The sequence below is a fragment of the Thermobia domestica genome, chromosome 3, assembly GCF_964235325.1.
Source record: "Thermobia domestica chromosome 3, izTheDome1.hap1.1, whole genome shotgun sequence".
NCBI lineage: Eukaryota > Metazoa > Arthropoda > Insecta > Zygentoma > Lepismatidae > Thermobia > Thermobia domestica.
The window spans coordinates 96,872,200-96,899,583 of record NC_137456.1 but is presented as its reverse complement, the minus strand read 5'-3'; the positions used below and the strand labels follow the sequence as shown (position 1 = coordinate 96,899,583).

The 27,384-nt window shown below is 33.1% G+C and overlaps 1 protein-coding gene across 3 annotated transcripts in view; it reads left to right on the top strand.

Moving 5' to 3' along the window:
* Positions 1-26,930, top strand: part of LOC145681474 (uncharacterized) — a 561,318-nt gene extending 534,388 nt beyond the window's left edge. For all 3 annotated transcript variants that reach the window (XM_081753115.1, XM_081753117.1, XM_081753116.1), the window contains exon 3: positions 26,805-26,930. In XM_081753115.1, coding sequence (XP_081609241.1) covers positions 26,805-26,921 — 117 coding nt within the window. In that variant the 3' untranslated portion in view covers positions 26,922-26,930. The remainder of the gene's footprint in view (positions 1-26,804) is intronic.
* The last annotated feature ends 454 nt before the right edge of the window (positions 26,931-27,384 follow it).

The window sequence follows — 27,384 nt, the reverse complement described above, 5'->3', positions numbered from 1 at the left end:
GGGAGGTAAGTCATTTCTCTTGTTCTCCTCATACTTTCGACGTGACCATAAAAGACAAATGCAACACAATAGAACCAGATGGTGTGAAGTAGAGTCATCACATGCCAATATCCGCGTGGAATTTTTTTTTTTTCTGTGAGTTCTGTGCGAGAATCACGTTGGGAACAATAATCTCAGATGAATTAAAGCTTTGATCCAGGAATCTGTAACAATTTTCTCCGTGGTTGAGCAAACCAATCTTCCTTTTCAACGGAGAAATCTGAAATAGAAGTGCTACATAGTTCTAAGAAGGGTAGTAAGTAACGTTTAAAGTGGGATTTCTTTCTTTTTTTTTTTTTTTTTTTTTGCATTTTACAAACTACAGGACACTATTATTAATGATTTTACTGATTATAATATGGAGAATTTCTTCGAGGATTTTTGATTCATTGGGAGTGTGGGGAATTGAGATATCAGAAACTTGACTATTTCCCCACGTCACTGACAAGACGTCTCTGAGGAAAATGCCTCGATATCCAGTAAGAATTGATCTCGAGAGATGACTGAGTATATAAATCCTCGTTTTCTTGCTAATGAATGTGATTTAATGATTTATTTTGCTGCCTTTGTTAGCAGCGATGCTAAACAGGACGAAACCTACAGTTTAATTCAGATCAGATGCTCTCCCACCGGGGATCGAACACAGGTACCTCGTTTACATAAGATAATAGAGATGGCTAATAGACCGGAGAGGAGGAGGGTGAAACGGAAACATGCGCTCTATTGGGATCAGATTGTAGGGTATACTGATATCTACTTGAATGAAGATGACTCAAGTATTCAGATATCGAATGGGTATAAAATATCACATGGAATTAGAAGTGCCACGTGTAGACTACGTGAAGGAATTTAGTTTGTTTGACGTGATATTCTTTTTCTAAATATGTACTGAAATCAGAAGTGGTAGTATATTTCAACAATTCCGGTTTTAGTATAGAGAATCAAGATCGAATATACACTTAGAACGATTACTCGATTACAGAAAACTACGTCTCGCTATCTATTACCATTTTTCTTCATCGGATCAAAGTTAAAACCAGAAATGTTTGGTTTCTATCACTTCCAATGGATTGATCACCCCATCATCGAACCCGATTCCTATTTTTTGAAGTTTTACATACTCGTCAATATTGATGGCCATCAATCAAGTAGTTCCTGAGATTTTTCGTCTCCAAGATAGATGGAAAGACATACGGACATACAGGCTAAATATATAAAGACGTTTTGATAAAGCGAACAACAATTTTCATTGTAGTTTTCCTACGAAACAATGATATTTGCATTTTCTTTTAGTTTCCACTGTTTTCCTGTAAACAACTGGAGACAATTTACCCTATGTAGTTTTAAAAATCAACATTTCCTCTTCAATATATGAGAATACGCTATTATTTATAACATAATATAACATACAGAAGTCAGATACATAAATAGTAACACATACAAAACCTATTTATAATTATTTTCAAAAATTATAGCATCAGAATAGAGAAAAGACTCCAAAACATAAAGAGACGAATTCAGAATTTAACATTTTCTGAAGAATGCTGTCGGTCCCAATATCATTTTGTATCTAAATTACAGATTCATAAGCAAACTACGGAACTGTAAATAAAGTAACCAATTATTTCATTGAATTTTATACGTTTCCCTGAATAATATCTATATTCAAACCATCGGATACAATGTAACCATACAACATACAATATTAACATTTCCGTGATATATATGGTATTGACCTGTAAGTGGTAAATTAGAAAAACTTATTGTTAAACCGAACATATCAGGACTAATGAGGTCTGAACGCAGTCCGAATAATTGAAGCCATTTTCAACAAGATGTTATACTAAGAAAGAAAACTTTTTCTAAGATCAATTTTTCTCAATAAAGAGATAGGCCGACTGTATGTAGAAAATGAGACTGGTTTTTACTATAAACAAAAAACTACAGAACGTTATTTATATATTTTTTGAGGTGTTGGGTATTTGAATTCTTCTTAGAAACTTACATTTCTATGAATTTGAAAGAATTATATTTTTAAGAACGAGTACATGTAGTTTTTTATTTTCATAAGTTCTTTAAAGTTTTTTTGTTATTTCCGAGCGTTTTGCGATCCGGTTGACTGGAGTTTGAATAGTTGGTGTTATATTGTATCCGATATTTTAGACATGTATCGAATGACCAACACAAATTCTAAATCAAAGTATCTATTTCGTTTAAATAAATTCCACTGCCCAAAATTAATTATGTAATAGACGCTTCGTACTGGCTTCGTTAAGTTCATGTTGACAAGATTGGTTTGAACAAGACTTTGTAGCAACCCAAATTAGTCAACAGTATCCTTTTATGTAAAATTTAACTGAAGTTTGTCGAAGTTGGTTTTGGACATTTGTTGAGACGAACTTCAGATTTCGTATCTCTATTCCTACTTTCGCCGCCGAAACGTTTTATGTCAGTCGTTTTACACATTGGTCGAGTTGTTCGTGAGAAATACCAGTCAATATATAGGCAAATGATATACAACTACTAGGAGAATACAATGCAAACCCATTATATCGTGTCTCATACCTAGGTAGATAAATCAGAAATAAGCATATAGCTGGAAGAAATATGTCTCCCGAAGTCTACTCGAACTTCCAACTTCTTTTAAGGTGCAGTCTACTTCAAATTTCCACTATCTTTTGCAATGAGAATAATTTTACTACGTATTAAAGAAACTCACTAGCATCTTAAGCCTGAAAACCGTTCGCACTGCAATTTACAAAGTTTATAGTTGTTGCAGCCAGTAAGATTAACGCCCTAAAGAAAGACTTTCCTTGAGTTAGCAGAACAATTGAGTGATTGCTGTTGAAGTCTTAAAATGTAAGTACAATATGCTTAATTGCAATTTATACAGTATTACAGTATATTTTCTTAATAAAATTCTAAACAAATTATCTTTCAACTAGCGTGATAATATTACAACAGGGATGTAAGTCAGTCCCCTTACACCCGCGATATAAGTGGCTTCTACCTAATAGTGCTCTCGGAGGAAACATTCATAAGATTTATAGACCTTTTACATCAGAAATAAGTATTCTTAGTTTATAATAGAATTCTATAATGAAAACAAAAGTATTTTCCTTTAATCTCGGGCTTTTGCTCCGGCCTAATGGTATGCAAATAACGAAAAAATGTATTTGTTAAATTCGAAAGGTAAACAATCACAATAGAAATGGAGTCTGACGAAATCGTGATTAACTACATAGTATATAGTCAATGTATGTTATGTCTAACAATTAAAAAACTTGGAAGAAGAAAAGGAAACGAATTTTAAGTTTAGAATTCGAGGTATCACAATTATTGTGGGTCCCTGCTTCAAAAGTTCGTCAGAATAAGAAAATGTTAGAGAAACTGATCTCATACATTGATAACACGATTATCTAATAGTACAGAATGAGATAGTAAATTATTTTCTCGTATCATAATTAAAGTAATAGAAGTGTATTGTAACTTTATCATTAACTTTATCATTCTCGAAATATATGTATTAATAACAAACAACTTTACTATATAAACAGGGACTTATATTATAATTTTTACACTAACTTTCGTTAACAATCCTTTTATTAATCATCAGTCTCAGTATTCTGATGTATCTCGATTGAAATTGAAAAGCTTCAATATAACAAGGTATTAAGATAATATCTTAATCTCATCTTAAAATTTATCTGCTTTTTATAATTTTAATAAATTATAACTTTCTTTCGCATCTTCCTTGTATTTTTTCCACCATACTCTTCTTAGTTTGAAAGAACGTAATTTCTTATCTAACATTTTCCTTACGTAATTTCTTTTCCTATTTTTATCTGCAATATTGTTCTTTTCCCCGTATGTAGCAATCCAAACTATTTTCTCCATTATTACTCATATATCTTTTGAAAAGTCTAGTCTCTTTGTGTATTTCTATGAAATATCTGAAGCTTTTGTATATTATTAAAGCAAATATCTTCATCCATCTTTCGTAACTCTGCACAGATACCCAAAAACACCTTCCTTTTTGTCATTGTCCTCCTTACTTTTATAAGTTAAGCAAAATTACGGTAAAAACGATAGAAAGTATATCAAAATGAAGCGTGAATGTCAGTCGCAAATATTATGTCAAAGAAAGTTCCAAATTATAAATTCAGATATTCATTTACAGTGAAAACGATACACATTTTGTTAATCTCCATACTTATCTCTTTCTCGTGTTTTCACTTTTGAAAGCCGGGTTGAGTTTCTTGTAAGTATTGATAAACCTGAAAGGGAACATTAAGCTTCAAACAAATAAATGTATATTCTGTGGTGATACTTTTAATTGGATACTCTAAGTACAGTCTTCGGCTTAATTTATAAATATTCTACCCTGTATACTAACGATGAAAACAAAAGTGAATGATGATGAAACAATAGCTGGAATTAGAACACAAAAGAAACTTATATAATTCGTCAAAATCTAATGACACAATATGTCCACCACAAACTTACATAACCTCAACTACACTAAACGAAAAAACTCATATCAGAGATTAGTGTTCTTCCGTAGTACCATAATTCCTTCTTCAATTACAGTCACGTTAAGCAGATTTTGAATATCCAGTTCCATTTACAAAGACGTATACCCTAATATCCTAATATGAAAACAGCTAAGAAACCCACATAGAGGTTCACTAAAGCGTTTAATTTGCAACAATTTGTATGAAGTGATTCTTGCTGCGACTAATATTAGAGACTTTCAATAGGAAAGTGCATTCAAATTTACTAAACTTCATTGTATGTGACCCGGTTGCAATTACATGAAGAAAGCTAAAGAACATTCTATTTGCTAGTTATTTTTCGTTAGTATTGTAGTTTATAAAAAAGCAATGATTGGTATTCAATACAAGCTATTGTTCGAGTCATGCAGTAGAGAATAACAATATTACATCTTTTTAGAGATATATACTATAAATACAATGTTGTCTACAATTTATATCTTACCAATGTCGATACTTCCAGCAGTAATGTGTTGAGTAAAGTTGCTAATTATAACAACTGAACTTTATGGGTTACAGTTAAGCTTCACAGTTCTAGCATAAAACTGTTTTTCCGATTCCATGCTGGTATTATAATATAGGAAAATTAGGCCCAAATTGGGCAAAGTGCGGAAAAATAGTATAACAAGCTGAAAATTGGTGGATGTGTTCTTTGGATACCCCTGATTAACATACTCAAAATCCCAAAAAATCCCACCTGGGCAACATGCCGCCATCTTGGAAAATGGCCGCCATTGAATTTTTTTTACTTAGGTTCCTTTTGAAGGCCATAACATCGGACACAAGAGAGATATTGATGTGCGGTTTGCGCGAGGTTATCGAAGACACTCCAGACTATTCACTGAAAACAACATTTAAACCTTTAACTGGAAATCTATGTAAACAAAGTATATAAAAATTACAACTGCGAAAATTTTTCGATACATATTTTCAATACAACTCGATTTTCGCTCTTTTCCGTCCGTGTTATCAAAAAAAGTAATGAAGCAAATGTTGTAGAGCACACAAAAATACACAAGAATATATCCTAGTTTTGTCCAAAAACTCAAGTCTGAATGGTTTAATAGAGCGCGCAGTAAACGCGGCACCATCTGTAGTGCAGTATTTTTTTTCTCCGGTTATCATCTGCCTTTTTCATTTATATGAAAAGCAATCAAAATATTTGCACTTGAAAGTACAAAACTATATCTTCACAAATTATAAGTTCGTTAGTTTCTTACGTACGAGAAAACCAAGTATGTGAGTATATTTATTTCCCCAAATATGGAAAAGAAAATTTGATAAGCTAGGTTCTTTAATAGTGCATGCCTGGCAACGCGTAAATTTGGCAACAGCGTTAACACATGTTAGCGTTGTTGTATCTACAACGGTTCGAAGTTTTTGTTTGTAACTCTGTCTTTATATGCAGTTTCGACAGCGTTAAAAAAAACTTGACTAGTGAACAGTGTTTGGTGGGATCAGTGGTTTTGGCTTGAAAATGAATACCAAACTGTGCTAATTTTCGTGTTGAATAGGGTTTACAATGGATATGATGGAGAGTGTTGTATGTGTTATATGCAAAGACCCGATATCCGAAAATGAGGCTGCAATCGTGACTAGAGGGTTAGAAACTATTCACTCCATAAGCTTAATTCGAGGAGATGACTTGCATAAGAGTTTAGTGGACAAAGAAAAAGTGACAGTACATAATAAATGTAGGAAAGACTACACACATCGAAATAAGAAAGTTACAGATAAGGGACAAGATTTTAGCATAAACCTACGTAAAAGTGTCGATACGTTTGATTTCAAGGCACACTGCTTGCTGTGTGGAAAACCAACCCAGTTTGCCGAATCGAGAAAACATCCCGAACGTTTTCCCGCAGTTAGTTGTGTTACTACATTGCCATTTAAAGAAACTATCATTGCACAGGCAAAAAGAAGAAATGACGAATGGGGAAGAGAAGTTCTTCTACGGGTCTGCTCTGTGATTGACCTTGTTGCAGTTGAAGCTAACTATCACCAAAAATGTTTTTCTACATTTGCAGCGAAAAATCAAAATCGTCCATCTGTGGGTTATCACGGCAGGGGGCCTGAGTTGGAAAAGGATACAGCGTTTGCAAAACTGTGTGAATTCATGGAAAATGATGATGAGTGCCAATATCGTTTAGCCGATCTTCATCGGGTAATGAGTGAGTTGTCTCCTGGTGTAGAACTGTACAGTGAAAGGCGCCTTAAAGAAAGACTGCAGCAACATTTTGGCCCAAGAGTAATTTTCACACACATCAAAGGCAAATCGGGCATCGTAGTGTCATTTAGAAGTGTAGTGAGCCGTGTACTAACGGACGGATGGTTTAAAAGAGTGGAAATCAATCTTTCGAATGAAAAGAAGAGAATAGTGCAAACGGCAGCAGAGATTATCAAAGAAAATATTTGTTCTGTTGTATACACGACTGATACATATCCATCAGCTGAAGACATTCGAAAAGGGGGTGCTGACATGGTTCCAGAAAATTTAAAACTGTTTTTGGAAACAGTAACAAAGAAGAAACATTACTGCAAATCACAAACAACACTGACCATAGCCCATGCAATTATATCAGCAGTACGGCCAAGATCATTCGTGTCACCAACTCAATTGGGTTATCAGTTTATTTACATAGAAGGTTTCGGTGCCGCTCAATTATCGACCTTTTCCATGCCATTGGATTGTGTTCATCTTACAGTGAAGCGATTAAGTATGAATCTTCAGTAACGGAACATGCCCCGACATTAATAGACGACAGAGCTTTCGTTCAGTATGTGTTCGATAACATAGATCACAACGTTAGCAGTGTTGACGGATATGGTAATTTTCATGTAATGGGTGGAAACGTCTGTGCAACGCCAGCTTCTTTCGTGAAAGTTGAAAATGAGGTTCTTCGTCCAGCGTCAGTGCCTTCTTCCAACAATATCGGGAGGTTTGGTTACACAAAGATCAGGACGTATAACAAGTACTACAAAAGTGGGCTCAAGCATTTTTCTATGGAGGATGTTACCATACTTAACATTAAGCCACAGAATGCTGAATTCGCTAGAAATATCGACTTGTTATGGATGTCTGGACCAAGTTGTAAAGTGTCAAATTTTGTAGGATGGAGCGGATTCATGGAAACAACAAATCAAGAGGATACTGCAGATTCAATGATCTATGAAGAAGAACATGAAGACCTGACCGATAACGAAATGCCGAACCCGATATCAACCGCAAGCAAGCGACGTGGATGCTCTAAATCCGTAGGTTCCTTCAAAAGAAAGTGCTCGAAGTAAAATATTTGGAAGTATTGCCCATCTGGAAGTTGTTTTGTTACATTCTTGTGCAGCAACTAACTAAGGCTAAGCAAGTGACACTGTGTTTACTGCGCGCTCTATTTAACCATTCAGACTTGAGCTTTTGGACAAAACTAGGATATATTCTTGTCTATTTTTGTGTGCTCTACAACATTTGCTTCATTACTTTTTTTGATAACACGGACGGAAAAGAGCGAAAATCGAGTTGTATTGAAAATATGTATCGAAAAATTTTCGCAGTTGTAATTTTTATATACTTTGTTTACATAGATTTCCAATTAAAGGTTTAAATGTTGTTTTCAGTGAATAGTCTGGAGTGTTTGCGATAACCTCGCGCAAACCACACATCAATATCTCTCTTGTGTCCGATGTTATGGCCTTCAAAAGGAACCTAAGTAAAAAAATGTTCAATGGCGGCCATTTTCCAAGATGGCGGCATGTTGCCCAGGTGGGATTTTTTGGGATTTTTAGTATGTTAATCAGGGGTATCCAAAGAACACATCCACCAATTTTCAGCTTGTTATACTATTTTTCCGCACTTCGAACTAATTTTCCTATACTATTATCAACGTTGTCCATAGGGTAAGCAAATTCAATTTCAACATTAAATAATTAATCGCTATATCCTCTCACCATGTTATGCGACTAACAGCAAATCTGTAACAACGAGTCTTCCTCATTATTTTAACCTGTGGGTTATATAGCCCTATAAAACAAAACTGCTGAATGGGTTGCATAAGACACCAGAATCCGAAGACCGAATATAACATTTAATTTGCATGGTAGAAAACACTTTCGAACCATTGATTATTTTGATTGTGCTCTTCGATTTGCATAAATTGTACAAAAAATATTGGAGTATTCTTGAATTTGTTGCCAAATTGCCTCATATTTATTTACATTCATACGTACAGATAAAATCGGGAACTTTTTATTATTCATACTTTATTTGATTAAAATAAAGTATTGATATTCTTAAGCTTTCGTTCAAGCTGTTAACTTACTCTCCCTACGAGGCGTTCAGAACACACGGGAATCAACTCAAATTATCAATATTGTGAGGAAGAGAGTCATAAAATTTGTACGGTACGCTTATGCTCAGGGACAAGTTAACACTGTTTTGGGTTTACATTAAAATAGTTATTTACAATATCTCATAAAGAAGCTTTAGGTAGACATCTTAAACATGAAATATATTTAAAATTATCAAAAGCAAATCCGATTCCCTTGTGCACTGATGCATCATATATATATATATATATATATATATATATATATATATATATATATATATATATATATATATATATATATATATATATATATATATATATATTAAGAAACTTATTTTAATAAATCTTAAGGGGAACAATAGTTTATATATTCACCTCATCTACAGAATAAACGAGGGAATGGTAGCTTGGTGGGTGGGGTACCTGGTTAAATCCCAACCAAATACGCTGGCGGTGGACAACTTCATGTCCGTGAGCTTCTCGGGGTACTCCTGTTTCATCCCGTATTCTTATTCCACCTATCCTTCCATCATCATCATCATCATTTACTTGCCTTAATAATTCGTCTCCCTTATCCTCACAGGCATAATTGTGGGACGTTAAACTAAACGAAAGATTTCTAGAGAACAACTACTCTACAGCATGATCGAGCAATTACTTGAAGTTAAGACGAAAATTTCACATTAGAAAATGCCACAAGGTACATTATTAACTTAAAAGTTTGTGCCATAGAATATAATACTTCAAACATTTCTATAGAGTCTACACGGAATTAAAAACTAAAATTATGAAGACTTCAAACGAATGCCTTGAATATAATTTATTAGAATTAACTAAAAGAATAACGCCTATGTTCAAAAAAAAAAAAAAAAAAAGAGGGAAAAATATATCTTTGGAACCTTATAATTTATGAAGAGTCGTACAATACAGTAAAAGTAGAATTCATAAATATGGTAAACACTTTTGCAAGTGGAAGCCGTATTTACGTCCGCATATATTGCTATATTTCTCAATTCATATATAAATTCTAATTATACATTCATTCCTAATCACTCCAGCTCTTCGATGAGGATTAATTAATTTGACATAGATAGTATGAATCGATATCGTACTAACCAATTATCATCGAGAAACTACATGGAATCATTGAGGAAAATGTGAGCACATCAAACAGAAATTAACACTTCCTGTAGAGCTAACATTGGTTCGTCTCTATTTTAATAATGGTGTTTTAATAGTCTCCAAATGATTTATTGCCACTGACATATGGTCATAGCAGGAAACTGGAATGAAAGTGTATATTCGTTGTACCGAAACAGCTCCTAAAGAAAACAAGAAAACAAGAAACATGACACAGAATAAAGGAAAAAAGGAAATTGTATTTATGCATGTTCTTTGGACATACTAAGTGCATTTTCCGAATCGTTGATATATAAAAAAAAAAAAAAGAATGACAAGCGTGTCTACAAGGAATAAATTAGCACGAGTGTGATATCAGAAGTGAAGAACAGCGAAACTATATTAGAAGTATGGTCGCAAAGTATCCTAACCCAGAAGGACTGCCTAAACTGCCTACAGGAATTGTTGCAATCCATGGATACAATTTCGTCGCAGTCATTTCCGTAAAACATCATCACAAAGGAAACTTGATGATATGAGCATTTGAAGTTTAGTATCTTGAAATAGATCACTTCCCTTCGACGTAAACGTGGATATTTTCAAACGTTTTAGACCTGACATTGAAATATCGTGCCACTGGTAGTAAACCGTTCGTGGCATATGGTGCCATCTGTGGAAGAAATAGTGTATCAGTTTTAATTGTGTAGCTGAGTCAGATCGTTGGAAGCAGGCATTGGATCAGTCGCTGTATGTTGAGCTTGTATAGTACAGGACTGTTAACAAGGCTGTAGTTAAAGAGTGTGACTTTGAAAAGATTCAACAACCACCCTATATTTCAGATTTAGCACTACAGCATAGTAACCACAGGTGTGTGGACTGGAGCATTGTCATGCCGTAGGTGAGCTCAACACACAACAATTGATGCAAATGATTGCGGATAACGAATTGACACAGCTAAACAGTTGAAACTAATGTATCACTTCTTTCATAGATGGCACTATATTATAAACAGCTTAGCACATTGGCGCAATATTTCACTGTGAGTTCGTACACTTTTCCAAATACCCTTGTAGATCTTCCCGTCTTCAGTAAACTCAACAGCACGGACACTAGACAGTAGAAAACTAGGAATTTTGTTTTGCAGTTCAATTACTCGCGTATTACATTGTACTCCAAAACGCTTGAAAATTGCATTGAGGTATTTTAAATATAGTAAGTAAAAAGTGTGATTTAAACTGTAGGATATTATTTGATGGTCATCTTTGTACCATGACCGAGTCCATGGAATTATACAGATCAATTTAAACATGAGCCACCATGTTTGTTTGGATAGACTAAATGTTCCAATTTCTCCCAACATCTTAATCAGAATTTTTCAGTGGACACTCACAGCTTCAAAGACGACATCTAACATGTTTACAGAATTTAAAACATTTGCATATAATTTGAAGGAAATTCAAGTAACACAATTTCGCACCTGGTCTGCATTGTATCTGTGTTTAAATTGAACTGAAAATCTGTGGAGCTACTTACTTCCTAGTAATGTTGTTCATGAGATGAGCAGTGTATTTTTAAATTGGAGACGAGATAAGAAATTTCTCGAGTCTAGTACGCAACACTAGTTTACCCATGTCTCAGATCTCAAACACTACTTACTGTTATGATTCACACTTTAAAAAAAACTATATACGTTGATAAATACTCTTCAATGTGTTCGCACAATCACTTCAACAACGTAAATATACGCAAGTCATTACACAATATACTCCAATAATAAATCTGATTTAAATGTTGCTACTATATCACACCCTTTGTGACTCCCGCGACTTGGAACAATTCTGTTAACTTCTAGGTGAAGTTAAGAAAGAAATTAGGGCTAGAATTATGTACTTAAATTTACCCAAATTATATTAGATAGAATTATTCTAGAATCGAGACGAGACGATAAAACTTTATTTCTCGTCTTGTCTCGCGGGCACACTTTGAGAAAAGGATGAAACGCAGATAGAAGCATCCCCATACTTCGTTGGAATTATAAGATCAACTAATACGCGGGTGAAGAAGGAAAACCTGCAACACCTCATGGAATTACTTTCAAGTGCGAGGGTAAGTCAAAAATTATGCGCAATGTAGATGTAAGTTTTCTTACATTGCTCATACTAACCTTGGCTCACGTTTTATTATGCTGTTGTAGCCATGCTATGAACGTTTTTTCCTAATTCCTAAATTATGGCCGTCCCATTAGAAATTCGTTCCAGAGAGGTAAAACGAGCAGAGATCCGGTTTTTATGGTCCAACGGTGTATCAGAAACCATGACTAATTTCCAGACGATGTTCCACTTCATCAATAGTCACTCGTTTGTCTAATAGGACAATGTTATGTGCACGCTGAATGTTGTCATGATTTGGGGCCATAGATGGTTGTCCGGCTCCTTCCTCGTGCTTAACACTTATGCAACTTTTTTTTTTTTTTTTTTTTTGAATTTTTCAGTACAATTGTAGACCCTCCGTTGCGGCAAGACTCTATTCCCATATTGTGCCAAAATTTTTTGATGAATTTCGGCTCTTGATACGCATTCCGATCACAAAAACTGGATCACTCCTTTCTGTTTCTCGTTAGTACAAATTCCTAATGGAGCGGTCATTATTTATCTACAACAAAAGGAAGGCAAGTGGTGGAATTAGGTTCAAACTTTCATACCATGACCACAACAGCATGACAATAAATGACGACAGAAGTCAGTATGAACAATATAATTAAAGTTTTATAGCTACATTGCAGATAATTTTAGACTTAACCTCGTATAATTCAGGCAACTGTTCAGGTTAAAGATGATGTAATCTCCAGTATCAGGCAAGTTTTAACGTGGGTGACTATTATTTTATCCGGTCTGCTAATCTAATTCAGGTAGTTTTAAGTTTTAAGTCTTTTCCAAAGAAAGTCAAGATATCTGATATACTACTCAGAAAAATGAATAAAAAGTATATGTTCTACATTGTAATGGCGTTATATATATGCTATGAAACCATATATTCTGAAATATGACAAATCACATGTACAGCACCAGCACATAAAACTTTTTTCTCTAACAAACCTTTTCATTTGAATTCCTAGCACTGTGTAATTTCATGATGCAGAAATATTCCTAAGAAACTGCTAAAATTTACAACTAGAGCGTAACATTCTCTTTCATGGAAGATATTTATAATGTCTGTATGAGTCTTTTGGCCCTCCATGTACTATGTACTACGTACTGCGTACTCTGATTATGGGCAGTTTTTTTCTCAGTTGTAACAGCACTTTCAGTGACTGAATTTATGGATCGTTACGGTCTTCTTTAGCCTTATGTAATCCATGAGTCCTTTGTGACTCTTTTCAGTGAGATATTCCAAGATTACATCGAGGAAACACGCTGTAAAACATGAAATTGCTACCTACCTAGGCTTGTTAAATAACTTGCCTCAGGGACAAAGCTGCAGAAAATTGCTGATATTTATAGCAAGGTTTAAGTAGCAATAAGATATTAGCTGTAGATATTTAAAATAGAATATTAAAAATTGTTTACACAGACACGTCTTTAATATTTATGTTCAAGAACAAAAACACTTTCAACCCTACAATTTCTGTATATTTACCATGTTTCATGCAATATTCATTAACACTATTTTTTTTTTTTTTACTGCAACTGAACATAATTAAAATAGTTCATGAAACTTATTTAGAAATCTGTTTCCCAATAATTTTCCAGTTCTTTTAAAATTATTCGATTACTTTTTGTTCAAAACATGTTTCAAATATTTTTCTCCTCCTATTAAGGAATGTGGTTTTACTTGCCTATTTACTCTGTCTCTTCGTGTATCCGTGTGGCTGTCCGTCCATCTGGAGACAAATACTCTCAAATACTATTTGATTAATCACCAATGATATTAATTAGGATCTAGTGGGGTCAAAAGTTAGGAATAAAGGTCGCTTATGTAGGTGATATGCTAATTGAAAGTGATCAAGATCAACCATTTCCGTTTTACTACTTAATCACTTTACAGAAAATGAGTCATAGACAAAGGTACCCACTTTGGACTAACCTCACGCTCACACCAGCTCACGCTTATATCTTCCCGACCTCACACTTACAACATTCTTTCGACATCACGCTCAATCAACCTTACATAATCATTTCGACATCACGCTTACTCGACCTCTTGCTCACATTGTCAAACTAACATCATATTCACTGGACCACACACTCAAAACATCATTTTGACATTACGCCCATTTGACCTCACGCTCACATCTCCAAGCCAACATCACGGTCATTCAACCTCACACTCAAAACATCATGCGACATCACACTCACTGAAACTCACGCTTGTATTGTCAATCTAGCACTCTTCGCTCACTCAACCTCACGCTCGCAACATCATCTCTACATCACCCTCCTCAGCCTCACGGTCACATCTTTTCAACAACACGCTTACTGAACTTCACGTTGCTCTCATTTAGACCTCACGTTTACTTAACCTCAACACTCAACATCATTGTGATTTCCACCTTCTGGAAGTTAGTTTCACGTCTTCAAGCTTCAATAGCCATTGAGATATACCCTATCTGTACGGATGGTCAATTTATCCTTGAATTTCATTTTCGGGAAGATTATGTCGACTATGTCTATGCGAACTATGTCTATCATTTCTCAGCACTTCTTGTTTTATAAAAAAAAAAGTATTAACTAAGCTAATTAAGTAAATAGTATTAACGTAACTAAACATGATCCAACAAGTTAAATAATTATCGCAGCACAAGGTAAGATTCTTCATTGGATAGTATTCTGATCCAATTTAATTCTGGAAAAGTTGTTGGTATTATATCTCTTAGGATGATAGTTTCCTGCTCTTCCTAAAGTCTATTTCCAACAGCAATTCTAACACAAACCCTACCCATTTCCATGTGTTTCTCTTGAAAGCAACGCTTTTCCCGTAATATTAGCCACTTTGCTGATATTATCTGATTACGATAACCAGTGACCTGTAGCTATTATTACGAAGTTCTGCATCATAGTCGTGTAATTTAGAATATAGTAAGTTCTTGAGGAAACGTAACAGAAGATTTAACATTGAACACCCTTTAATAAACATTTATTTTGAATAAAATACTACTTTATTGCAGATATCTTGGTGTTTATTATTCTTCAATAAATTTAACGGTTTACATAAGTTTAATATTATAGAATTTTACCTTTCTAGCACTATATTCTAGTAGGTAAAAATTCTTTTGTGAGCTCTTTCAGGCTAATAAAAAATCACACACACAAGAACAAGTTGGTTACAAAAAGGAAAATAGAAAGAAAGAAAAAGAAAAAGGCATAAAAGAGAAGCAACTCGACGCGAGATTGTCTATGATCAAAATTTCCCTTTCTCTCCTTTCCTTAGGGATATCAACATTAAAATGGATGTAAAGATAGCAGACGAGACGAAGAATGAAATTTGATTTTCACCTCTCTTCCCTCCTCTTTTGGAATTTTGAAGTTATAGAGTAACATTGTTATTTCTGAAAAGAGTGAATGCTTTCGTGTTTATTTTGACGGTAATTTGTTCTTGTTAAGAGAACGGAGAGAAAAATCTTCGATTGCGGATATTTTCTTTCTTTGCCTCAAAGTATTTTATAGGAACAAAACGAAAACAAATTTTGGTTGTGGTTTTATTTTTCTTTGTTGTGGGATGCCTTCCTATTATATAGCTCGAAAGCATAGCTAACTCTCTACGTTCGCTTGGTTTTCTGGAGGAGGAAATTCAATTTAAAGGAATGTTCTTAAAGTCGTGCTGCTCAAACCAAAAAACAGACTAAACTATATGAAAGTTTCTGGCAACACTTAATTCATTTTTAAGAACGAATGTGATATTAAGTTCTTGGAATTTTTACTGAATTACTAAATAAGTGGTTGTCTTAGTATTATCTGAAAATAAAATATTATTGTTCAAAATATACATATCCTTTTTATCTTTCCTTTGGTAGTGGAATTTGGGAAGATATTCTACTTTATTAAACATTCATGAAAATGTGGAAAATATGCACCTAGGATTACTGATAGTTCACGGTGAGACCACAAGTAATTTCATGATACTCTAATTCAAGTGATACCATTATTTTACAAGAATCTTTATTTCCAAGACTATATGGTTTGTGTTTGAAAAGAAGAAAAATATTTAATTTCCATAAACATTGCCAATATTGATAGATTTCTGAAATTCAGTGTTCTCCTTTGGTCTGTAGTGTAAAGAATAAAATGAAGAAAGAAATATTATTATGTCTGGTATTAATACAACTGTACAAAAATATGGGACATTTACTAACATGTTAATACATGTTATAACAACTGTAATATGGAATATCTATCGTTTAAAAAAGCTGCTTGGTAAATAAGTATCATATGCTTCCAAATCGTTTTGGCAAATGTGTTTCTTTTGTTGATTAGCTAAAACCATAAATTAAAAAATATTTTGAAACTTTACACTATTTCTGTTTCCTTTTTCACTACAAACTAATAATTTAATTAATCCAAATCGTATTGCAATTAAAACTTCCGTACATTATAAGAACCTATCGAAAAAACAATCGATAGATTTCATACTTTAAATTTTTAAAGAGCTTCTTTCACTCAGTCATGCACTTAAAAAAATAAACAAGAATGAAGCGAAAGTATAACCAATATAAAGAGTGTGTTATCTATTTCGTAAATAAAAGAGATACGTGTTATTATCATGCCAAAACTACTTCCCTAAATTGGGGTAGTTTCTTGACATTTATTACCATCACCTAAAACATGGTATAGACAAATATGTTGACTCGTAAAATTTGAATGAAAATGAATTCTTTAATTAAAATAAGCAACTTCGTATCTTTACTATTAAAGCGCGTCAATGTTTTGTGAAGTGTAAACGTTGGCAATAGTGTAAAAAATAATTTCGTTCCTCCTGAATTGAAATGCTCTCTTTTAGTGCAATATAAAAAGTTGTTACGCTTACAGGTAACAGAAAAGCAAACATTTACATATATATTATATTTTGCAATAGAGTTATTGCTAACACAATTACTTTATGCCAAAACAGTTATAACGTTGTTAGTTCTATAAACAATTTGCTGGAACTGGAGCGTCCAAATATTTGTCGTATTTTCTTTCCTGGCGAATGGTCAATTTAGACGGAATCTTCGAATGTTTGTTTTTTTCCCTTTTGAATATAATATACAATTTAAATATTTTATCCCTATTGTAATGTGAAAACACAAGGAGAACAAATAGTTATATCTTCAATTGTTTTTATTTTTAACAAAATCGAATGCTTTCCAGGCAAAACTCATGGGAAAAAATCGACTTTTAAACCCGGATTTTTAAACCTTTGCATCTCTTTTAAATCATGAATAGGATATACAGGGTGTTTTGAAACAATTCCGACAATGTTTGGGAGCTAATTCCTGACACCAAGATGAAACAAAATGTATAGACCAACCTGGGTACACAAATGCTACCTTTAGGAGTTATAGGCTGCAGAAAACATAGAAAAATGAACTTAAAGATTCATAGCTCTAAAACAATGATCAGCCGTAGTCGCGTCAAGATTTTACTTCGGAGCTACTATCTGCCATATCCAAAAATACATGTTTCAGAATCATAAGGCACTCACGCAACAAATTTTAAAGAGGGTATTGAGCTACAGCCATATAATTTGAAGTACTCTCGAACTATCTCTATAAAAATTGTTGCAAAAGTACCGCAGCATTCTACAACATGAATATTTGGATAAGGCACATATTATTTCCTAAGTGAAGTCTTGACTCGGCTATGGTAGGTCCCATAGTTTGGGAGCTATGAACCTTTAAAATTCATTTTTCATGTTTTCGGCAGCCTATAAATCCGAAAAGAAACATTCGTTCACCCAGGTTGGTCTATACTTTTTGTCTTGTCTTAATGTTAGGAACCACCACCAAAAACATTGTTGTTGTTGTTTTGAAACACCCTGTATACTTATATAAAAATAATTGCTTTAATTTCCCGATGTTTAGTAACGTGTGATATCGCTATGTAGATTTCTGTCTTAAAAAATAATTTTCAAAATTTTAAAATTGTTTTTTATTATTAAGTATTTTTGTATAACAAAAAGTGATAGTTTCTCGTTGTAATCAAATAGCAACAAAATATTTGTGTATACTGACGTAAACAGTTTTAAATGACAAAATTGTTTTTCAGTAGTAATTTAAAATATACACTGTAAAACATCGTTGGGTTATTTGAAGGACACGCCTATATGGCAACAGGATTGTGTTAAAATATAACACAAAGAGGTGGTTAGAACAACTCACTCTCCATTTGGAGTTGTGTGTAAAATGCCGGTAGTTGAAATGACACACTGCCTGTGTGTTAAATCAACATAAGTGTAGAATCTTCGGTGTTGATTTCTGCGTGATTGCCAAATATGTTGGCCATCTAATTATAAAAGCTTATGTACTGAATCTACAGACAAACACAGTAGAAAGAAATACTTAAACAAATCCAGGTATACGCAAACTTTCAACATGCAAACCGCGAGATGTGTTTTCAATTGTTTTACATAATGTTTCTGAAGAAAGATGTCAACAGCGAGAGACAACATCGTATTACTGAGTCACTTCTATACTGCCCTAGAGTTCACGAGTAAACACCAGGTACTGTGCTTCAAAAATGGTTACATCAACACCACACACGGATTTATTTCAACACCGAAACATGTGTCGTAGTAACACAGAAGTGGTGTCAAATACTAAAAACGGTGCTAATCGGGTGGTCTCACTTTGAATTTTAACACAGGAAATGTTAAATTAACACCAAAACGTTGTTACTTATGCGGCTTTGACCTTGAATTATGACACAGATTGTGTGTTGAAATAATAAGAAAATGATGTTGAAGTAACACAGGGACTGTGTTATATTGATACTTGACATGGTGTAATATTAACACAAAGTAATTAACACACGACACACTTTATTTTCTTTGTGTTAGTGCAACACCGCCAAAGTAACACCCAACACTTTTCTCCACACTACCGACCCTGTCATTGTGTCGAATCAACACCGAAAATACTAACACAGATCCGAATTTAACGCCCCTCAACACCGGTTGTGAGTTAAAGACGTAACACACCTCCTGTGTCAAACGCCAACACCGCGGAGTTTGTGTTGAACTAACATCACATAGTGGTAGTCACGCTGGAACCACTGCCCTGTGTTAAAATTGAGTTGAATTAACACAACCATTTTTTTCACTGTGTATGCAACTAATAAACTGCCTTAATGATATTACATATTACGAAGAACATGGACTGTTAGATAACGTGTATTTTAATTATGTGTGTTGACCATACTTTAATAAAGTGCCGTTTGTTATAGCTTTATACATTAAAGTTACGTGTCGCTTAACTCAAGGAGCAATCAATGACTGGCCGACAATTGAATACCGACAATTATGCACCCGAGAGAATTGAAGTGAGGACTATATTCACTGAAAGCGTTCGTGTTAAGGATTTTGTTATACGCAATCTTTAGTTGGTAAATTCAGCATATTACTTGTAGTTCAATCGCTTTTTTCTGTTTTTACTATGCTTTTATTAGGTCATTTTTGTGTTTGTTTATTTGTTAAAATTCAAATCCGGCACACTTAAATGTTTCGATCTTCTGAGCTGCGAAATTTTATTCAGGGTACGTAAACCCAATGATTTTTTTAAAAGATAATTCTCGATGTAGCATATCCTTTTACTATAAATTTAAATAAGTTATTAGAAATATATTTTGATTACATATATGCAGAGGCAGCATCAGTTAATTAGGCGTCGCTCTAGTTGATATAAGAGAAGTTTAGAGGTGGTTCGGAACCTATGCTTGGCGCCTTCAACAGAAAACTTAGAAACCCTTCTTTCTGCAAATGTGCACTTCTGTCCAGAATTTCTGTCGCATGTCTTTAGAAATTACATAAATGAGAATCTCTCTTTCTTATTATCAAAACTGTCACATGTTTTCTTGGAAATATGCAGAAGAAGAAAACATATTTCCAAAAAAAAACGTACATTTCGATAAAAAGAGATACGTAAGCAAGTTGTAATTAAAAAATGAAATTTTCGAAACTTTCAACGCCAAATTCTATTCCATTTTCGTAAACGTGGCAAACGCGCAGCGAAACGTACAAAGAGAGAAGGAATGTTATGGTTTATTAGAAAAATAACATTAATTGCTCATAATGTTAGTTCTATTCATATAGCATATCTCTACTAGTCATAAGTATTAAATATTTTACACGTAAATAAGCGACCACATAGAAAAAAGACAAAATATGCGAAGCGATCAGTTATTTTCTATCAATGATTTCTTTATATACGTCTACCAAGTGTATGGATGTTATGTTTTTTTCGTAGACTAATTGGTTAACGTGTGTTCGTCAGGTGTTTAACCTTTTACACGATCGTCAGTTTAAATCCCATATCCTACAGTAACTGTTTTAAAAAGAATAGCTTGATTCTGTCTACTCGTTAACCAACAATATTTTGTTCTAATAATGTTCCTTATCCTCTTCATTCTAGTTTGTTTTTAAATAGTTCCAAATAATTCAGAATTATGTATATAAATGTGTTACAATGATCAAGAATTTTATGAACAGAAGAAATTTCATTTTCAAGTACTGTCTTGACATAACAAAAGGGGGAACTTCTAAAAAAATTGAAATGGTAATTAACGTATTACTAAACTTTAATGAAACATTACTAAAATAAAACTTTTACTCCGAATAGTCTCTGGAGATATAATATGTAGAAAATAAAAATAATAATGAACGTAAACTACAAGTTGTCGATTAAAATTATACTAGGAATATATCTCAACCCAAATAGAAAATTCATTTTTTTCTTTCATGAAAATAGTAACATTTTACAAAAATAATTACAGAAAGTTTGATAATATTTACAGAGGGAACGGAGGTTAGTAATTAGGGTTGAAGCGTCGTAATTAGGAATCCCCACGTTCGAATTTTGATACCAAACTTCCTGGCTAGTGAATTTTGTAGTACCACCAAGCGAATGCCGGGATACCTTTAATATGTAAGCTTTAGCAAACTTTCCTCTAAAAGTTTGTTCTTTTCTGGTCAAAGTTTCAGTGTAAAATAGCCTTTGCTATATCGAAAATGTTTTTAGTAATAAATAAATATACGTTGTTTTTAGTAATAAATAAATATACGCATTATATGTAATAAAATCACCGTGTCTTGGTAGTTGATTGGGTACGAAACTGAAGTTATAGAATACTAACCTCGGACTAACAACTGGAGGTACTTTGTGCTCACATCAGTATATATTTTAATTAATCTTATAATAATTTCTTTAAAATTATAAGAAAATATGTTATTGCTCAACAAGTTTAGCTAAAGCATATACCTTACGGTCGTTCAAATTGAACGTATGTGTGTCTCATAAAATTTGCTATTATAAGTTGTTGGGCAGAAAGTACTCCCCGTTGGTAGGACATGTGACTGAGATTTAGTAGTCCCACTTCTAGGTGGCAATATAATAAATGGCAATATAATAAATAGACGTATCCCGCTTTTTTCTGAATTTGGCTATTAATATTATCACGTGTACTGTTCATTTTGAGAGTTTAACCTTACAGTGTCCTATAAATTTTCTGTTTTAAACTGATGGGTACAAAGTCACCCCTCCTCTGTTGGTAGGAGATGTGACTGACATTTAGTATCCGACTCCTAGATGGCAACATAATAAATAGCTATTAGTCACACACTGAGTACTGTTCACGTTAGTCCCTGTAGATTTTTGTGAGAGCTTCTAATTGGTTTCTTTTGCGAGATATGTTTAACTTTAACAGGTAGGCACAAAATATACCCCGTTGGAAGTCCGCGTTACAAAACATACCTTGGTAATGCGAGGGTTAATACAAGGTGTTATGCAGGTAAATGAAGATAATAGCTAGAAAATATTTATTCTAAATAAACTGTTGCAAATAACTGGGAATACAATATTGAATTTTCAGATAAACTATTAATTTTCAATGATTTCATCGTCTCAATCATCAAGTTATTGATGTCCTACTACATCCCTTGGACCATGTGCAATCATCCATCCTAGTTTATGCAGTTATCGTTATTTCAAGTCCAAGAAACTGGTGTGATTCAGGAGCATTAGACAATAACTAACAAAATTATTAGGAAGACGAAATCCGATATATAAACTTCTTATTAAAAACAAGTATGTGTCTTAGAATTACCACAAATCCAGCTCCTAATGGGGACAATTTGTATAATAGATTTGCAAAATAGGTATGGAGGTGGACAACCATTGTAAGCGTTGGTCTTCTCGTCGGGACCAACCAATGTCGACTCGGGAAAATGCTGTCTCATCTCGAAAATGTTATGACTGTCTCTCGTAATGAGACAATACGTAATGTAAAAATGGATTATAAAATTCCATGCTTTTAAGAAATAGAATTTACTGGAAACGTTTTTTATGCACCAATGAGTACACAGACAACATGTACGAAACCTTTGCAAACAAAACTGAAGAGTAGTAATACGGTTGCAAGAATGACATTTTTCTTTCCTTGATATCGTGATGAGTTTTAAAGGTACGTAGTACACTAGTTTAGCCGTTTCTCCAGTATATCATGTTATATACAATGTTAACTTCATATTTATAATATAGATGTGAATTATTGTGTTTATTCTTTAAATTGAAATTTTATTCGAATTCCTTTCGTCGATGGCATTTGATGAACTGATACAACAAATACCTTGAATATATACGAAAGTACAAGCTATTATTCATTTATCGCTAGTAATTCAGCGAATCAGCAAAATTTTCTATCTTAGGGACTTCCAGTATATACTTTACTCCAAATTGCAGAATTTGGACGAGTGCATAATATTGAATATACGTATCTTTTAGTATCTGATATTTTCGAATAAGACTCATTGTTTTGTACACTGTGTGATGCTACATACTGGGTATTTTTATGGTTATTACTATTACTGAAACGTACAAGATAACTTCTACTATTCGATTGCACGCTGACTTGTGTGTGTGTGCGTATTTTTTTCTAACAAAACTCATAAAACTTATGGAACGTTAATTAAGCTTTTTTAATGCTTCTGAATTAGATCTGTTTCTTGGACTTGAAATAATGAAAGCTCCGCCAACTAGAATGGATGTTTGCATATGGTCCTATGGATGAAGTAGGACCTGAGTAACTTGATGATTGAGACGGTGAAATCAGCAGCGTCGTTTCAGATTGTGCTTGGGTGGTCAAGACCCTTTAATATAAATAAAATTTCGAGTTTTTCACTGATTTACTACTATTATATTGACAAAATCTATAAAAATCTGAAACTCAGAGGGGGCAATTGCCCCTCCCTGCCTCCTAAATGAATCTTCTGAATGAAATCATTGAAAATTATTAGTTTATTTGAAGATTAAATACTGTATTTTTATTTGCTTTCAACAGTTTATTTAGAATAAATATCTTTCAGCTATTATCTTCATTTGCCTATATAACAGCTTGTATTAATAATCTATAGAGAAATTTTGCCAAAGCTTAGGTATTGAAGGTATCCCGGCATTCGCCTGGGGGTACTGCAAAATCACTAGTCAGGATGTTTGATATAAGATTCGAACGTGGGGACTCCCAATTACGAAGCGCCAACGCTAACCACTAACCTACGCTCCCTCGGTAAATATTATCAAATTACTTTTCAGTAATTATTTTTGTAAAACGTTTATTACTATTTTCATGAACCAAGGAATGAATTTTCTACTTGGGTTGAGATATATCCCTAATATACTTTTAATGAACAATTAGTAGTATACACTCAATATTATTGTCCATTTTCTACATATTATAACTGCAGAGACTATTCGGAGTAAATGTTTTATTTTAGTAATGTTTCATTAAAGTTTAGTGATACGTTAATTACCATTTCGATTTTTTATAAGTTTCCCCTTTTGGATATATCCAGACAATACTTGAATATGAAGTTTCTTCTGTTTATAAAATTCTTGATCATTATTAATTTTTTATAGACATAATTCTGAATTATTTGGAACTATTTAAAAACAAACTAGAGTGAAGAGGATAAGAAATATTATTAAAATAAAATATTGTTGGTTAACGAGTTGACAGAATCATGTTTTTCTTTTTTAAAAAAAAAGTTACTGTAGAATATGGGATTTGAACTGACGATGGTGGAAACATTTAAACATCTGACGAACACACGTTAACTAACTCCTCTACGAAAGAAGCTTAATATCCACATACACTTGGTAAACATATATAAGGAAATCATTGATAGAAAATGCCTGATCGCTTCGCATATTTTGCCTTATTTCTATGTAGTTGTTTATTTACTTGTAAAATGTTCAATATTTATGACTGGTAGAGATATGCTATGTGTAGTAACTAACATTATGGGCGATTTACCTTATCTTTCTAGTAAAGCATACAATTACCTGTCTTCGTAAATTTCGCTGCGCTTGGCAATAAAAGTTTCGGTGACTTTTTAAAAATTATAACTTGTTTATTTTTTAGTTTTTATTAAAATATTTTTTGGAAATATATTTTCTTCTTTTCCATATTTCCAAGAAAACATGTGACATTTTCGATCATAAGAAAGAGAGTTAGTTTCGTTTATGTAGTTTCTAAAGACAAGCGACAGAAATTCTAGACAGAAATGTACTTTTACTCGTTAGTCTTGTAAAATGTTCTCAGAAAATAAAATACGTTAACACACGCATTGAAATTGTGTAGTATTTCCAAGTGAAGAAAGCTAGAAGTACATAATTGATTGTAAGGACTACAGCATAAATAAGTCATACACAATTTTGGCAATCGATGAGTTTTATAAAATGCGTTAAAAATGGAGATTTAAAATGAAGAAATGAGACTAGGAGCAATTTAATGTTTAATCACGTTGCTATTATAGACCATCATCTCTACCTTCTTTGAAAACCTTAACCGCAAACGTTACAAAGATCTTTCAGTGTCTAGTTTTAGTGCCATTTATTCGCTTTATACCATTATTCTTTATTTTAAAAAGGCATTGCTTTTTTTAAATTATAAAAATGCCTAATGCTTTTAGCCTTAATTCTATTTCTTCAATTCGTTACACCAAAAATATTTTTGATTCATTTTATAAGAGAGTTGCTTTTAAACATATTGTGAGACTAGAGAATTCATACATTTATTCATGTTGTACTTTAATTTTCAATTTGTGTCATGTTTCAATGGGAAAGGTTAGCTGTTGGGGTAACAACCTCAGAAACAGTCAGAGTATAAAACTCTAAGAAATGTTTGGAAGTGAGTGACTAGCTAAGAGTGACCAGATTTTATGACAGTCATGTTCTTCAGTTCACTCAGATGTGAAATGCTGTTCTTAACATCAACGAATTTTGGAATTTAAAAAATGTTCCTATAGATCAGTATCAGTAAAGGTCATTGTCAAACATGCAACTCAATAGGAGAAAGTATTACAAAATCTGAACTCCAAAAAACTAAAGCTTAAAGTCAAGTCAATCTCTCTAGACTGAAACAAAATGTCCATCGACCAGGGTTTAATTTAACCTTGTGTTGTAGTAACCATGCCTAAGAAAGACCGTCAATCTAATTTATCAGGTAAGTGTGATTGTGAGATCTGTCTGGCATTGTGTGTCTTTTAGCATAGAACAAGTTACACGAATACGTAGTCAAACCATTTATTTATAGTCATTAAAATTAACTCACCAAATTGAAGCTTGCGCCTATTATTTATTTCTTGAAATGCATTTGAAAGAATTTGCTATTAGGAATATAGTAAATTAATGGTTTATGTTTTTATTAATTGAAAACCTTTCGCAAGCTACTAAAAACATTGTGTTTCTGAGTAAAACCATAAAAAAGCCTTGATGCTTCTAGGCTTCATTTTACCCCACCACAAAAAGTTTTAATGCATTTTATTAAACCATTGTTTTTAAAAGTAAGGAGCAATCAATGTTTTTAGCCTTAGTTCATTTTTTTTCATTTTATTATACCAAAAAATATTTTCTTTTTTGTTGAATTTTATAATAGAGCTGTTTCAGAACGCTCAATTAGACTATCCCATGTTTTATTTTACCTTGCCAAAACTATGTGTACTGTAATTTCTAAAGCATTGTTTCTAAAAAAATATATAGCAGCATCAAATGTTTTTAGTATTGCTTTCGTTTTTCCCCACTAAATATATATCATATTACATTTTATAAAAGCATTGCTTTTAAAAGCATAAGAGTATTCGACGCATTGAGTACTATTCAATTTCTTCATTTTAACCTTATTGATCTCTGTATTCTTCATTTTTAACGTTATTCACTATGAACAAAATAGCGAAGTCCCTTAAACTATTTCGAACGATAATTTAGTAGCTAATACATATACAGTTAATTTATCGCATTCGTTTTGTTACTTTATAGAACAGAGTACGAAGCTGTGTGAATACAGTGCTAAAGTTAATTCGGCTTAGTTTTTTTTCACTAATTTTAACATACCTTAAAATTAGCCACAGAAGCGCAAGAAAATACATACAGCATAACGTAATGTATTCCAACTTGTTGTAACTAAAAATCTTTATATTTTGAGGTGAAAAGTAACACGTGTACTTTAATAGAATCCCTTCTGGGCTCTAAATGTAAAATATGAGTGAAATGTTTATGCAGATGATTGCAAATGGCTCTCACCTGTTGCAGATTCCACTGAGCATTCAGCAGCTTCTGGTTTCCACAAGATCTGCGCCGGCGGCACCAACAGATTCTAATGACGTCACCTGTGAACCACCACCTGCAGAGGAGAATCTAGGTGAGTGAATAATAGCAGATTCTCTTTTTCTATTTTTTTTATTTTTTAAATCTTTTTAATGGTATAACTTTATCCATGGTTTTGTCGTTCTTTGTTAATTTTGTTTCTTTATTCTAAGATCTTTTTTTTGGGTTGTAACAAACTTTTTACTAAGGTACATAATTGCATATACTGGTATGGCGACCTCCAGTTTAGAGCAGAATAGTTTTTCCTTGTAAGTTTTATAAACGTTTTCAAATGCAAACCCTCGATAGAAGAATGTTAGCAAAGTAACAAAGCTAAGTGGGAAGATTTGGAATGTGCTTTACTACCCAAACAGAATGTACTGAATTGTATCTTCTCTGCTTCCGTTATATTTATTTATGTTCGTAGAAATAGATTCATTCTTACAATTTAGTTATGTGAAAGGAGAGAATGACTAAAAACTTTCGTTCGCACAACAGGAAAAGTCATGAAAATTTGTTGTATAGA